This window comes from Chiloscyllium punctatum, chromosome 4 (genome assembly GCF_047496795.1).
Source record: "Chiloscyllium punctatum isolate Juve2018m chromosome 4, sChiPun1.3, whole genome shotgun sequence".
NCBI classification, from domain to species: Eukaryota; Metazoa; Chordata; class Chondrichthyes; order Orectolobiformes; family Hemiscylliidae; genus Chiloscyllium; species Chiloscyllium punctatum.
The window spans coordinates 103,297,238-103,308,575 of record NC_092742.1 but is presented as its reverse complement, the minus strand read 5'-3'; the positions used below and the strand labels follow the sequence as shown (position 1 = coordinate 103,308,575).

Here is an 11,338-nt window from a genome sequence, read left to right as displayed (position 1 = left end):
CTCACCATCCTGACTTGGAAATATATCACCATTCCTTCACTGGGTCAAAATCCTGTAATTTTCATCCTAAGGGACTGTGGGTCGACCCAAGCACATGGACTGCAGTGATCCACGAAGCCAACTCACCACCTACTGAAGGGCAACTGGGGATAGGCAATAAACACTGACTAGCCAGTGACAACCACATCCCACAAGGGAATAAAAGAGAATCACATTTGGAAAGCAAAAGTCTATTTATCTCATTTTAAAATTAATAATTGATCTAATGTAGATTTTTGTTTGTGGATGTCAGTTGAAACCTTGCACTCTTTGTGTGAAATCTATCTCCTAATTTCACCCCTGAAAGGTCCTGATGACCCTTGCCCTATTGACCCTGCAGCCAGAGGAAACTTTCTCTTCATGTCACTGATCTAATCTGCTTAATGTCTTGAAAAGGTCAATCCCTGTCCTTCTAAATTCCAAGTTGTACAACCCAGTTAATGTAATCTGGTGAATTGGCCATGCTAAATTGCCCATAGTGCTAGTTGCATTAGTCAGAGGGAAATGGGGTCTGGGTGGGTTACTCTCCGGAGGGTTGGTGTGGACTGGTTGGGCCAAACGGCCTGTTTCCACACTGTAAGGAATCTAATCTAATCTGTCCTCCTAGTTTAACCCTTGGAATCTAGGTAGTATTTGAGTAAATCTACACTGCACTCTGTCCAAATGCCAATGTATTCTTCCCAAGGTGTGGTGCCCAGAACTGCTTTCAGTAGGTTATTACCAGGATTCTGCAAAGCTGAAGCATGATTACTATCCCTTTTTATTCCTCTAGATATGAAAGTCAGCATTTTTGATTGTTTTCTGGACCTCTTGAATTTTGACAAACTGTATCTCTGCCCCCAGGTGCCTTATGACTGCCACTGTTTCTTCCTAGATGATGTGGACAAGTCACATGACACCAGGTTATAGTCCTACAGGTTTATTTGAGATACAGGCTTTCAGAGCGCTGCTCATTCATCAGGTGACTTCTCCTTCACCTGACAAAGAAGCAGTACTCCAAAAGCTTATGATTTCAAATGAATCTATTGGCCTATAACCAGGGGTCACGTGAGTACTGACTTCCTAAAATGAGGACGGTTTGGTTTATAGATTCTGAGCTAGGTTCTCCAAGATGGACTCTTCCCTTCTTAAAGTATTCCCCGCACTCCAGCAGAGTCTCCATGAACAGATATCTACAGATGTGATGTTTGTAGCACAAAGATTCCTCTCAGGAAGGACTGCCTCATTGTACAGCCCTAACACCAGTCTCCTTCACTGACTTAAATCAACTTCACTTGCCTGAGAACGTTGAATCTGATTTTGTATTTCACTGGTTGTCATCACATGTATTGATTTTTCCTACACATAAGATCAAAATTTAGAGACTCCTGATACAAACCTCCATTCTGTTTGGTAGATGTTTTACAGCTGTCTATTATCTGTTCATCAAATCCCGGCAGATCTAGATTTACTTTTTAAAATGCAATTAGTTATTTTGTTATTGCTTTAAAACAACTACAGCAAATAACTGGACTAAAGAGAGCTACAGAGTATTTGTGGGTGGCACAGTGGTTAGCACTGCTGCCTCACAGCGCCAGAGTCCTGGGTTCAATTCCCGCCTCAGGCGACTGACTGTGTGGAGTTTGCACTTTCTCCCCGTGTCTGCGTGAGTTTCCTCCGGGTGCTCAGGTTTCCTCCCACAGTCCAAAGATGTGCAGTTCAGGTGAATTGGCCATGCTGAATTGTCCGTAGTGTTAGGTAAGGGGTAAATGTAAATGGGTAGGCTGTGCTTCGGCAGGTCGGTGTGCACTTGTTGGGCCGAAGGGCCTGTTTCCACACTGTAAAGTAAACTAATCTAATCTAAAGACAAGTGTCCTCAGTGTGTTGATGATATACTCCAGGATGTGGTGGCTGTCTCCAGTTAAGCCTAGGTAGATTCAAGTTTTTGCCATTGGTGGAAAGGACGGCATTAGGTCAAAGTTGAGTTTGTACCCATATGCATATGTATTTGAGAAAGAAACGCCCCCCACGGGTCACTGGCAGAAAATTTGGAGGCTTCCTTTCAGTGGACAATGAACTCAATCACCTTCAAAAGAAAAATGAAAAAGAAACCTTAAGTGGAAAATAGTGAGGCTTGCTCAATGAATATATAAATGTTATATATCTAAAATAAATGATAGTTATTCAAATGAATTACACATTCAAAAGTAATTCCTTCAGAAGTGACATTACAACTTGATTAATTAGTGATGTTTATGAAAAGGTCATGTACCAGAGATAGGCAGCACACAGATTTCACCGACAGCCGAGTCTACACTCTTTTGATGAGATTTGTTCCTTTGGCCATTTTCAACATTAAGAGTTCCACTATTCCAGACAGATGTAACACAAGGAAACTTTATTGCACAGTAGGCTAGATGCTGTCTCACTTTGGGTATTTCTGTGCTGAGACTTTGCATGTAATCTGACGAGCAAATCAGTAACCTCAGCAAAAATGTAACCTCCATGGTGCAATCTGTGTTGATCGGCTAGTTTAGTTTGATGTGTGAGATCAGAGCTGTGCATAAATGTAAAGTTTAATCAGTCAGGGAATCAAGGATATTGGCAAAAAAAACAGAAAATCAGCATTATTACTGAATGGTCTAGTTGTGATTTATGAGATTAGATCAGATTCTCTACAGTGTGGAAATAGGCCCTTCAGCCCAACAAGTCCACACCAACCCTCTGAAGAGTAACCCACCCAGACCCATGTAATTGCAGCCCTCGTCCTTATTGAGATTCTAGTCTCCTCTGCAGCTTCTCTGAGGCCCTGACGTTTTTCCAAAGTGTGGCATTCAGAATCATATAAAAGATTCAACATCTTTGTGTGTGAAATCTTTATTCATGCCAACTTGTCACTGCCACCTTCACAGGTTGTAGATGCATCCCCAGCTTTTTGTTCATGAAATCCCTTTAAAATTGCACCTTTTTTGGTGTTTTTTTTGCAAGGTTTGTAGCTCAGGTTGAGATTTAGGGTGTAGGTTTGCTCGCTGAGCTGTAGGTTTGATATCCAGACGTTTCGTTACCTGGCTAGGTAACATCATCAGTGGCGACCTCCAAGTGAAGCGAAGCTGTTGACTCCTGGAGACAACAGCTTCGCTTCACTTGGAAGTCGCCACTGATGATGTTACCTAGCCAGGTAACGAAACGTCTGGATATCAAACCTACAGCTCAGCGAGCAAACCTACACCCTAAACTTTTTTTGTTATATTTTCTCTTATCATTTTTCCATTTCTCTGCATTAAATTTCTTCTGCCGTGTTTATATCTATTTCTCTCGCATCAGACTGCCTGTCATCATCCTCACTGGTTTGTGTTTCTTCATGGAATGTGGGTGTTGCTGGCTGGGACTGTGTTCTTTTTTTTATTTTAACCCTCCCCCCCCCAACTACTGCCTAACTGCGGTAGTGCTTATATTATCCCCAGCACCCATGTTGTGTGTGTGTGAAGGTGTGAGACACAGTGAGAGACAAGGTGTACAAATCTTTATTCAGTTTCCACCACCAGGAAGAAAGGAAACACCCGAGTGGCCAGTGACAAGCAGTGCCCTTCACATCAAAGGGCAATGCTGTGTGATCAAACAGTGAAGGGGAGGGCAGGGATTAAATCAGAATAGAGTTGGAGGGGGAAATGATGCACTCCACTCCCTGCGGCATCCACCTTTCCCTGAATAACTCCAGGGTGTTGGTGGACACCGCGTGCTCCTTCTCCAAGGACACCCGGGGACTGTGTTTATTATCCGTCCCTAAATGCCCTGATATGACAGTGAGCTGATTTTTGGAATTGCTGCAGACCATGAGGTGTAGTGACACCTACAATGGCATTAGGAAGGGAGTGTCAGGAGTTTGACCTAGTGACACTGAAGGGACGGCAATATATTTTCAAGTCAGGCCGGTGAGTGGCTGGAAGGGGAATTTGTGGTTAGCGGTGTTCCTGTATACCCACTGCCCTTGGTCCTTCCAGATGGCAGTGATTGTGGGGGTTTGAAAGGTACTGTTGCATTTTGTAGATGTTATATGCTGCTGCTACTGAGAGAATCTTGAAGGTTGGGAATTTAGTGACAATCAAGCAGACTGCTTTGGCTTGGATAGTGTCAAGCTTCTTGAGTGTTGTTGGAGTTGTCCTCACCCAGACAAGTGAGGAATATCCCATCACACTGTTGATGGTGGACAGACTTTGGGGAGTCACAAGATGAACGGAAGGGTCTGTTTCCATGCTGTACATTTATATGATTCTAGGAGTTATTTGCTGCAGGACTCCTAGCTTCTGACCTCCTGTTTTGACACTATTTATATGGAGAGTCCAGTTTCAGGTTCAGTTCAAGGGAAATCCTTAGGATGCTGAAAGTGAGGAATTCAAATGATGATAGTACAATTGAATGTTAAAGTCAGACTGTTTGATTATGTCATGTTGGGAGATGGTGTGACCCACAGGTTACTCGACACTTTGGTCCAACCAACCACAGTCCCAAACTAAACTAGTACCACCTGCCTGCGTTTAGCCCATATCCCTCCAATTCTGAATTATGTGCTGACCTAAAGGTCTTTTAAATGTTGTAACTGTACCCACATCCGCCACCACCTCTGGAAGTTCTTTTCAAACATGAATCACTCTGTATTAAAAAAATTGCTGCTCATGTCTTTTTAAAATCTTTCTCCTCTCAACTTAAAATATGCCCTCTAATCTTGAAATTCCCCCACCGTAGTGAAAAGACACCTGCCATTCACATGATCTATACCCCTCATGATTTTATAAATCTTTATGGAGGTCATTGCTCAACTTCCTACCCTTCAGGGAAATAAAAAGTCTCAGTCTGTCCAACCTCTCCCCAGCAACATCTTGGTAAATCTTTTCTGAACTTGACATGGAGGAGTATGGACCAAATGCGGGCAAATGAGGCTAGTATAATTGTGAAAACTGGACGGCGTGGGCAGGTTGGGCTGAAGGGCCAATTTCCACACTGGAGACGTCTATGAACCCTCTCTCCGGCTTAATAATATCCATCCGAGTGCAGGACAACCAGAACTGGACACAGTACTCCAGAGCAGGCCTCACCAACATCCTGTACAACCTCAACATGACAGTCCAACTCCTATGTTCAAAAGGTCTGAGCAACGAAGGTGCCTTCTTAATCTTGCTGTCTGCATGTGATACAAACTTCAAAGAATTTGGTACCTGAACCCTCAGTTTCGGTTCCATTACTTTACCTAAGGCCTTACTTGTACACGTCCTACCCTTGTTCGTTTTACCGAAATGCATTTATCCAAATTAAATATTTATCCTTCAATCAATATCAGATTATGCGCTCATTACCACATTGCTGTTCGTTAATCCTGACATTTACATATCTGTAAAGCACCCAGTGACGTTGCGTTATCACAGACTTTGAATGTTTTTTACTTTGATCCACAGAAAAACAACTTAATTGAAAAATTGAACTGCAGTTACATTTAATAATGGTATATTTACAACCTCTTTCTTTTGTAAAACAAAGCTTCAAATCATTGATACAAAATAAAATACAAATATTACATTGCGGAAAGACTGTATTCTGTAGGTGATGAGGGGGTCCCAACCTGCTGTTATAAGCCGGTGTAAATAAGATTTAGAGGGGAGGGGTGGAGGGGACAAAAAAAAAACAAAATGTACAAAATCATTCACAAAAAAAAATTATACAGGCCAGCCTTACGAAAAGTCTTTATAAATCTTTATAAAGTTTTTACAGAAATCAAATAAGCCATAGTAAGAATAAATAACATCATCTTTTTTGGTGTATTTACAAAGCCCATAGTAAAACAGGCTGCTAAATTCAATGCTGACAGCCACAGCTGTAATCCGGATAATACAGATACTCTTTGTGCTCTACATACAATGGCAATACAAGCGAGAGCAGCTTTTAAGGGGTGAAGTAGTCGCTGAGCTAAGAGGACCACACATTTCCCAGCTTAAGGGCTGCCTACCCAGAAATCTCAAAAGGTGATGTGATAATCCAATTATTTTTTTAAAATATCAAGTAAGAAAGATTGCCACAAGCGCACAATATTTTTTTCAAATATGTGGCCCAACGGAAGAGAACGTCAACCTCTCCAGAAATTAAAGAATAATGTTGTCGAAGCTGCTGCCTGCAACTCTGGGAGAAAAACCTTCCCAAAAACCAATGAAGGGAACGTCTGCTTTTTTTTTACTTAGTCTGTCCCTATTTATAGGTGGTTAATCCATTATAAAAATGTGGATATTTGACAAGTGTCTCCAGGAACACATCCAACCACAGCTGGCAATGGTACCAAAGCATAGCTCCCATCATTCATTAAAGTTCACTTCAAATAAATGCCAACAGAGGAAATGTAATTTAAAAATAGGAGAAGTGGTAGCAAAAGAAATTATGAATCTCCCATGGTATAGACCTGGTAGAATTGATAGCTTGCCAGTCACTATTTTTGAAAAGGCCTGTGCCAGCCTGGAAGATTGCCAACTTGCAGCAACTGTGAAGGGCAGCATGGTTTCATATGACAGTGGCACACTGCAGGTGAGGGCCAGGACATGTGGTCGATGACACCAGTGGAACCAGTCTCAAGGCAAGAGTCTTAGAAGGACCAGGACTAAACAAGTGACACCCATTGAAAGCGAGACCCAGTCACTAGCTCGGCAAATTTCACAAACTTGCTTGCAGAGAACGAACGTAACAGATTGCAAGTCCCCAGCATACAACAGCACCCTCATCATTCAATCTCACATGAGAGGGCAACACATCCAGACTGTCCCGGGTCTGCGCACTGTGGAAGCTGGATGACTTAAGTCCAAAGAATAAACCACCCACGGTCAGTAGATTCTCCGTATGTTCCATAAACATGGATGTGCATTAAGACAATGGGATAGGTCATCAGGGACAGGTTACTGAGGAGCAGGTCAGCTCTGACCCCAGAGTTCAAATCAGATCTTCGGTAAGATTTCACATGAAGTACCAAACTCAAACAGCCTAACTGCGTGTACGTTTGGTTGTATTAAACTGACAGTTTATCATGGCTGTCCATCTTTATTACTGCAGCCTGAAGTCATGCAATGTCATTCTGTATAGTGTGATGTAAAATTACAAATGTGGTGATTCCTTTAATGTTGAATACAAGTCCCAAGCCTGTTTCTGCTGAGCAACAATAAGATGAATCAATTCCACACTTTACGCATGTGCAACACCGCACCCGAGCGATCGTTCAATCTGTGCAGAAAATCTGTTGTGCAACCGTACATTAAAAAAAGGGAAAGGGTGGGTGAAGGGAAGTGTTCCATCAAGCAGGTACAATTGAGAAGGAGTGCATAAGATTTTCCAATGTGTAATCTTGGTTTGCCAACACTGCTGTTACTCCAGCCCTAAAAAGCACATTAGCCCCACTTCCCTGTCTGGGAGGTCAGGGGTGGGCAAGAAGTGATGACAAAGAGATACAGATGAAGCTTCTCAGGAGAAGGTCATGGCCAACAGGTTGAGTCCTGTTTGAGATTGCAGACCTGTTGAGGGGAGCCGGACGCCTTCTCCATCGTTACACATCCTGGTAGCTATCAGAATAATCACTGTACTTCTCTTGCTCATCCTCCGTAACACGACTCTTCAGCTCCGCCTCCCTTTGCTTTTTCTCCTGGACACTGTGGCTCTTCATGTGCGCACTCCGACTCTTTACTTTGAAGAAAACCCTGGAACGGAAATACAAGGTCAGAGGTTAGACTCAGAACGCAGCTCCTGACCAAGTTGGCATCATTCCCTTAGAGGTCCTTTCAGAGAGTCAGCCAGACTTTTACCTAAAGGGAATCTTGCAATTCTCCACCTCAAAAAGCTGTGTGGATTAGATTAGATTAGACTAGATTAGATTCCCTACAGTGTGGAAACAGGCCCTTTGGCTCAACCAGTCCAAACTGACCCTCCGAAGAGCAACCCACCCAGACCCATTTCCCTCTGACTGATGCACCTAACACAATGTGCAATTTAACATGGCCAATTCACCTGATCTGCACATCTTTGGACTGTGGGATGAAACCGGAGAACCTGGAGGAAACCCACGCAGACACGGGGAGAATGTACAAACTCCACACAGACAGTCGCCCGAGCCTGGAATCGAACCTGGGACCCTAGTGCTGTGAGGCAGCTGTGCTAATCATTGAGCAAGGAGTAAGTGAGGACTGGGAGATCAGAGCTGAAAGTGTGTTCCTGGAAAAGCGCAGCAGGTCAAGCAGCATCCAAGGAGCAGGAGAATCGACATTTCGGGCATCAGTCCTTCTTCATTCCTGAAGAAGGGCTGATGCCCGAAACGTCGATTCTCCTGTTCCTTGGATGCTGCCTTTCACTATTGAGCAACCATGTCACCCCATTTGGAATTCTCAGGATTGTGCTAGCTGGAGTAAAGGTAACTACATAGTCTTGAGGTACAGATCAGCTAAGATCAAACTCAATAACAGGGCAGGTTGAATGGCCTCCTCCTGTTTCGGTGCTCTATTATGGACCAAAGTTTGCTTTTGTTGGCCAACTCACCCCAGGGATGATAGAGTTGCTAGGAGGTCTGAGGCAAGCTTTGATGGGTCTTTTAGTGATAGAGTAATACAGCTCAGAAACAGACCCTTCAGCCCAACTTGTCCATGCCAACTAAGTTTCCTAAACTGACCTAGTCCCATTTGCCTGCGTTTGGCCCATATCCCTCGCAATACAGCTCGCACTTGGTCAGTGCGCCAACACTGTGGCGTGACCCAATGGCTGAAGCGGCAGACTTGGTCTTGGTCCATTTTACCCCTCCCTCCTGAGGGATGAAGATAGAACTGGGCAGAACACCAAACACCTTCAACCTGCAACACCCCGACTTACTTGCCACACTTCTTGCAGGGGAAGATATTCTCCTGAGTCTGCTTGGCGTGTTTGGCTGAGGCGCCCGACTGTGCCTGCTCGCTCCTGGCTGGCATGCGGGGTGGTGCCATGGCCAGTGGTGGCTGTCGCGGTCTGTAGCTACATCGGTACGTAGGGTCAGGGTTCTTCCGCAAGTGAACTCCTTGAGACTGCTTCAAAATAGAGAGGGTGAGACAGGAAGAGTTGATCAGAATGGTGAAACCCTCCGGCACACAACGTCATGAAAGGACTTCTGACCACATAAACCCTTATTCACAACCTCAGCAAACATTACCGCCAACAAAGCACCGACTTTGCAGAGTTGCCGTGCTGTTGAGCACAAAACGCAGCGGCCAGTTCACACCCGGCAAAGTCCCACAGAGGGCAATGCGAAAATGACTAGACATTCTGGTTTTAGTAAACTCGATTGAGGAATAAATATTGTCCAGTACACCAGTGGGGTGAGTCCACGACCTTACTTTTACACTCTGGATGAGAGATCACAGTCCCTGAAGGGGTTGTTCCTCAACTTTTGAGTTACACATGGCTGTCCAGTGCAGGCAGGTCAGAGGGTCTTCTTATGAAACTGCCTGAACCAATAGGTGCAGGATGGCTGGAGCCCATGGGCTGTCACTCTGGCTGCTCTTAACCGGGGGAGGGGCGCTCATACTGGGTGGTCATGGAGATCCCAACAGTGGGCACCTCAACGTGCAGATCATCTCAGGGAAATTAGAACCGTCGTGAACCAGATGCAAAGGTTCATTTTACACGCTGTTGTTGCTGCTCATTTTACTTCAATTAAAGTAGATGTTTCTCTCCCATTTAAATGGTGCTCTGAACGAGATGGGCCGCTGCACTAGTCAAAGGATATACTGAGAGACTGACTTTCAAATAGGACGTACAATCAATCCCCCGTACCACCCTCTGAGCCGAGTGCAAAAGATTCTGGGCAGTGCTTTGACGAGTCGGGGAACTTTGCTGGTGTCCCACCCTATATTTTTCCTGCAATCTTAACTTCACAAATGCTACTTCTCTGGTCATTTATCTCATTGCTATCTGTGAGAAGGTTGCCATGCATACATTGCCTGCCATGCTTCCCACAACACAGCCAGCACCCTTCAAAACACTTCTTGACCCAAGTTGTGAAGGGCACCAGCGAAGTGGAAGTCTTTCATCTCCCTCTTATCACACAGTGGCCTTTTCCCTTGCTTCCATCACCCCCCACATGCTCGGTTAGGGTCAAATACAAGTCTTAAATTCCCCAGAAATGCAGGCCCAATCCTTCCTTGTGTTACCTCAGTGACTAACTGAGATAGGAGGGCTATAGAAATAAGGTTCCTTTGATTAATATTGAAAAAAAAAGACATATGTGAAAGCTTTTCATTTTGCACTCATCAGGACAATTTACCAGAAATGCCAATGTTAAAGGGGACAACACTTTCATATTGAATGAACAGAGTATGCTGATTAGTCCGGCCACCAGTAGAAATGATGCCAATGGACCAGGCAAACTGGCAGGTTTCTTTATGAAAGACTGTTTATATCGCAACTAATGCCCTGGAGTCTAACAATTCATTAACACTCTGAAACCGAATTAACTTACAGCTGTGGGGGTCTGTTCAGTCTTCACGACCTTAGCCTGGGGGAGGATCAGCTTCTTGTGAACTGGGTCATCCTCCTCCTCTTCCTCTTCGTCCTCCTCCCCATCCTCCTCCTCATCTTCATCTTCATCTTCCTCTTCATCCTCCTCTTCCTTAACTTCTGTCGTGTAAAGTGCTCGGGTTCTACGAGGGAGAGAATCCTGTTTAAAAAAAAAGAAATGTGAGATATTAAGGAGGGAGCTGGGCTGCAGACCGTACTGTACGATGGATGTGGAAGGTGACAGAACGTGTGAATTCACAACAGCAAATCAACTAACTGCAACCTCTTTTAATAATTTCCACTTGGCACTTGTCTCTACTTCTGGTGCTGAAACCTTCATCCGTTGCCTTGGTTTGTCTCCAGACTCAATTACGCCAACACTGTCCTGGTTAGCCTGCCCTTCTTCACCCTGGGGTGGCATGGTGGCTCAGTGGTTAGCACCATTGCCAAGCATCATCAAGGGTCCTGGTTCAATTCTACTCTCAAGACAACTGTCTGTGTGGGGTTTGCACATTCTCCCTGTGTCTGTGCGGGTTTCCAATGGGTGCTCCGGTTTCCTCCAGCAGTCCGATGATGTGTAAAGGTAGGTGGATTGGCCATTGGGATGTGCAGACTAGATAGATTAGCCATGGAAAATGCAGGGTTATAGGTAGGGGGCTGGATCTGGGCAGGATGCTCTTCAGAGGGTCGGTGTGGACTAGATGGGCCGAATGGCCTGCTTCCACACTGCACGGATTCCATGGTTTTCAAACCCTGCTGACTACATTCTGAATCAGACCGG

General features: G+C 44.6%; 1 protein-coding gene across 6 annotated transcripts in view; it reads right to left on the bottom strand.

Moving 5' to 3' along the window:
- Positions 1 to 5,481: 5,481 nt before the first annotated feature.
- Positions 5,482 to 11,338, bottom strand: part of mideasb (mitotic deacetylase associated SANT domain protein b) — an 83,573-nt gene continuing 77,716 nt past the window's right edge. For 5 of the 6 annotated variants that reach the window (XM_072569442.1, XM_072569441.1, XM_072569443.1 and 2 more), the window contains 3 exons: positions 10,520 to 10,717; positions 8,899 to 9,089; positions 5,482 to 7,739 (listed from right to left, as the gene is read on the bottom strand). In XM_072569442.1, coding sequence (XP_072425543.1) covers positions 7,589 to 7,739; positions 8,899 to 9,089; positions 10,520 to 10,717 — 540 coding nt within the window. In that variant the 3' untranslated portion in view covers positions 5,482 to 7,588. The remainder of the gene's footprint in view (positions 7,740 to 8,898; positions 9,090 to 10,519; positions 10,718 to 11,338) is intronic. The other variant, XM_072569447.1, reaches the window with a different exon arrangement.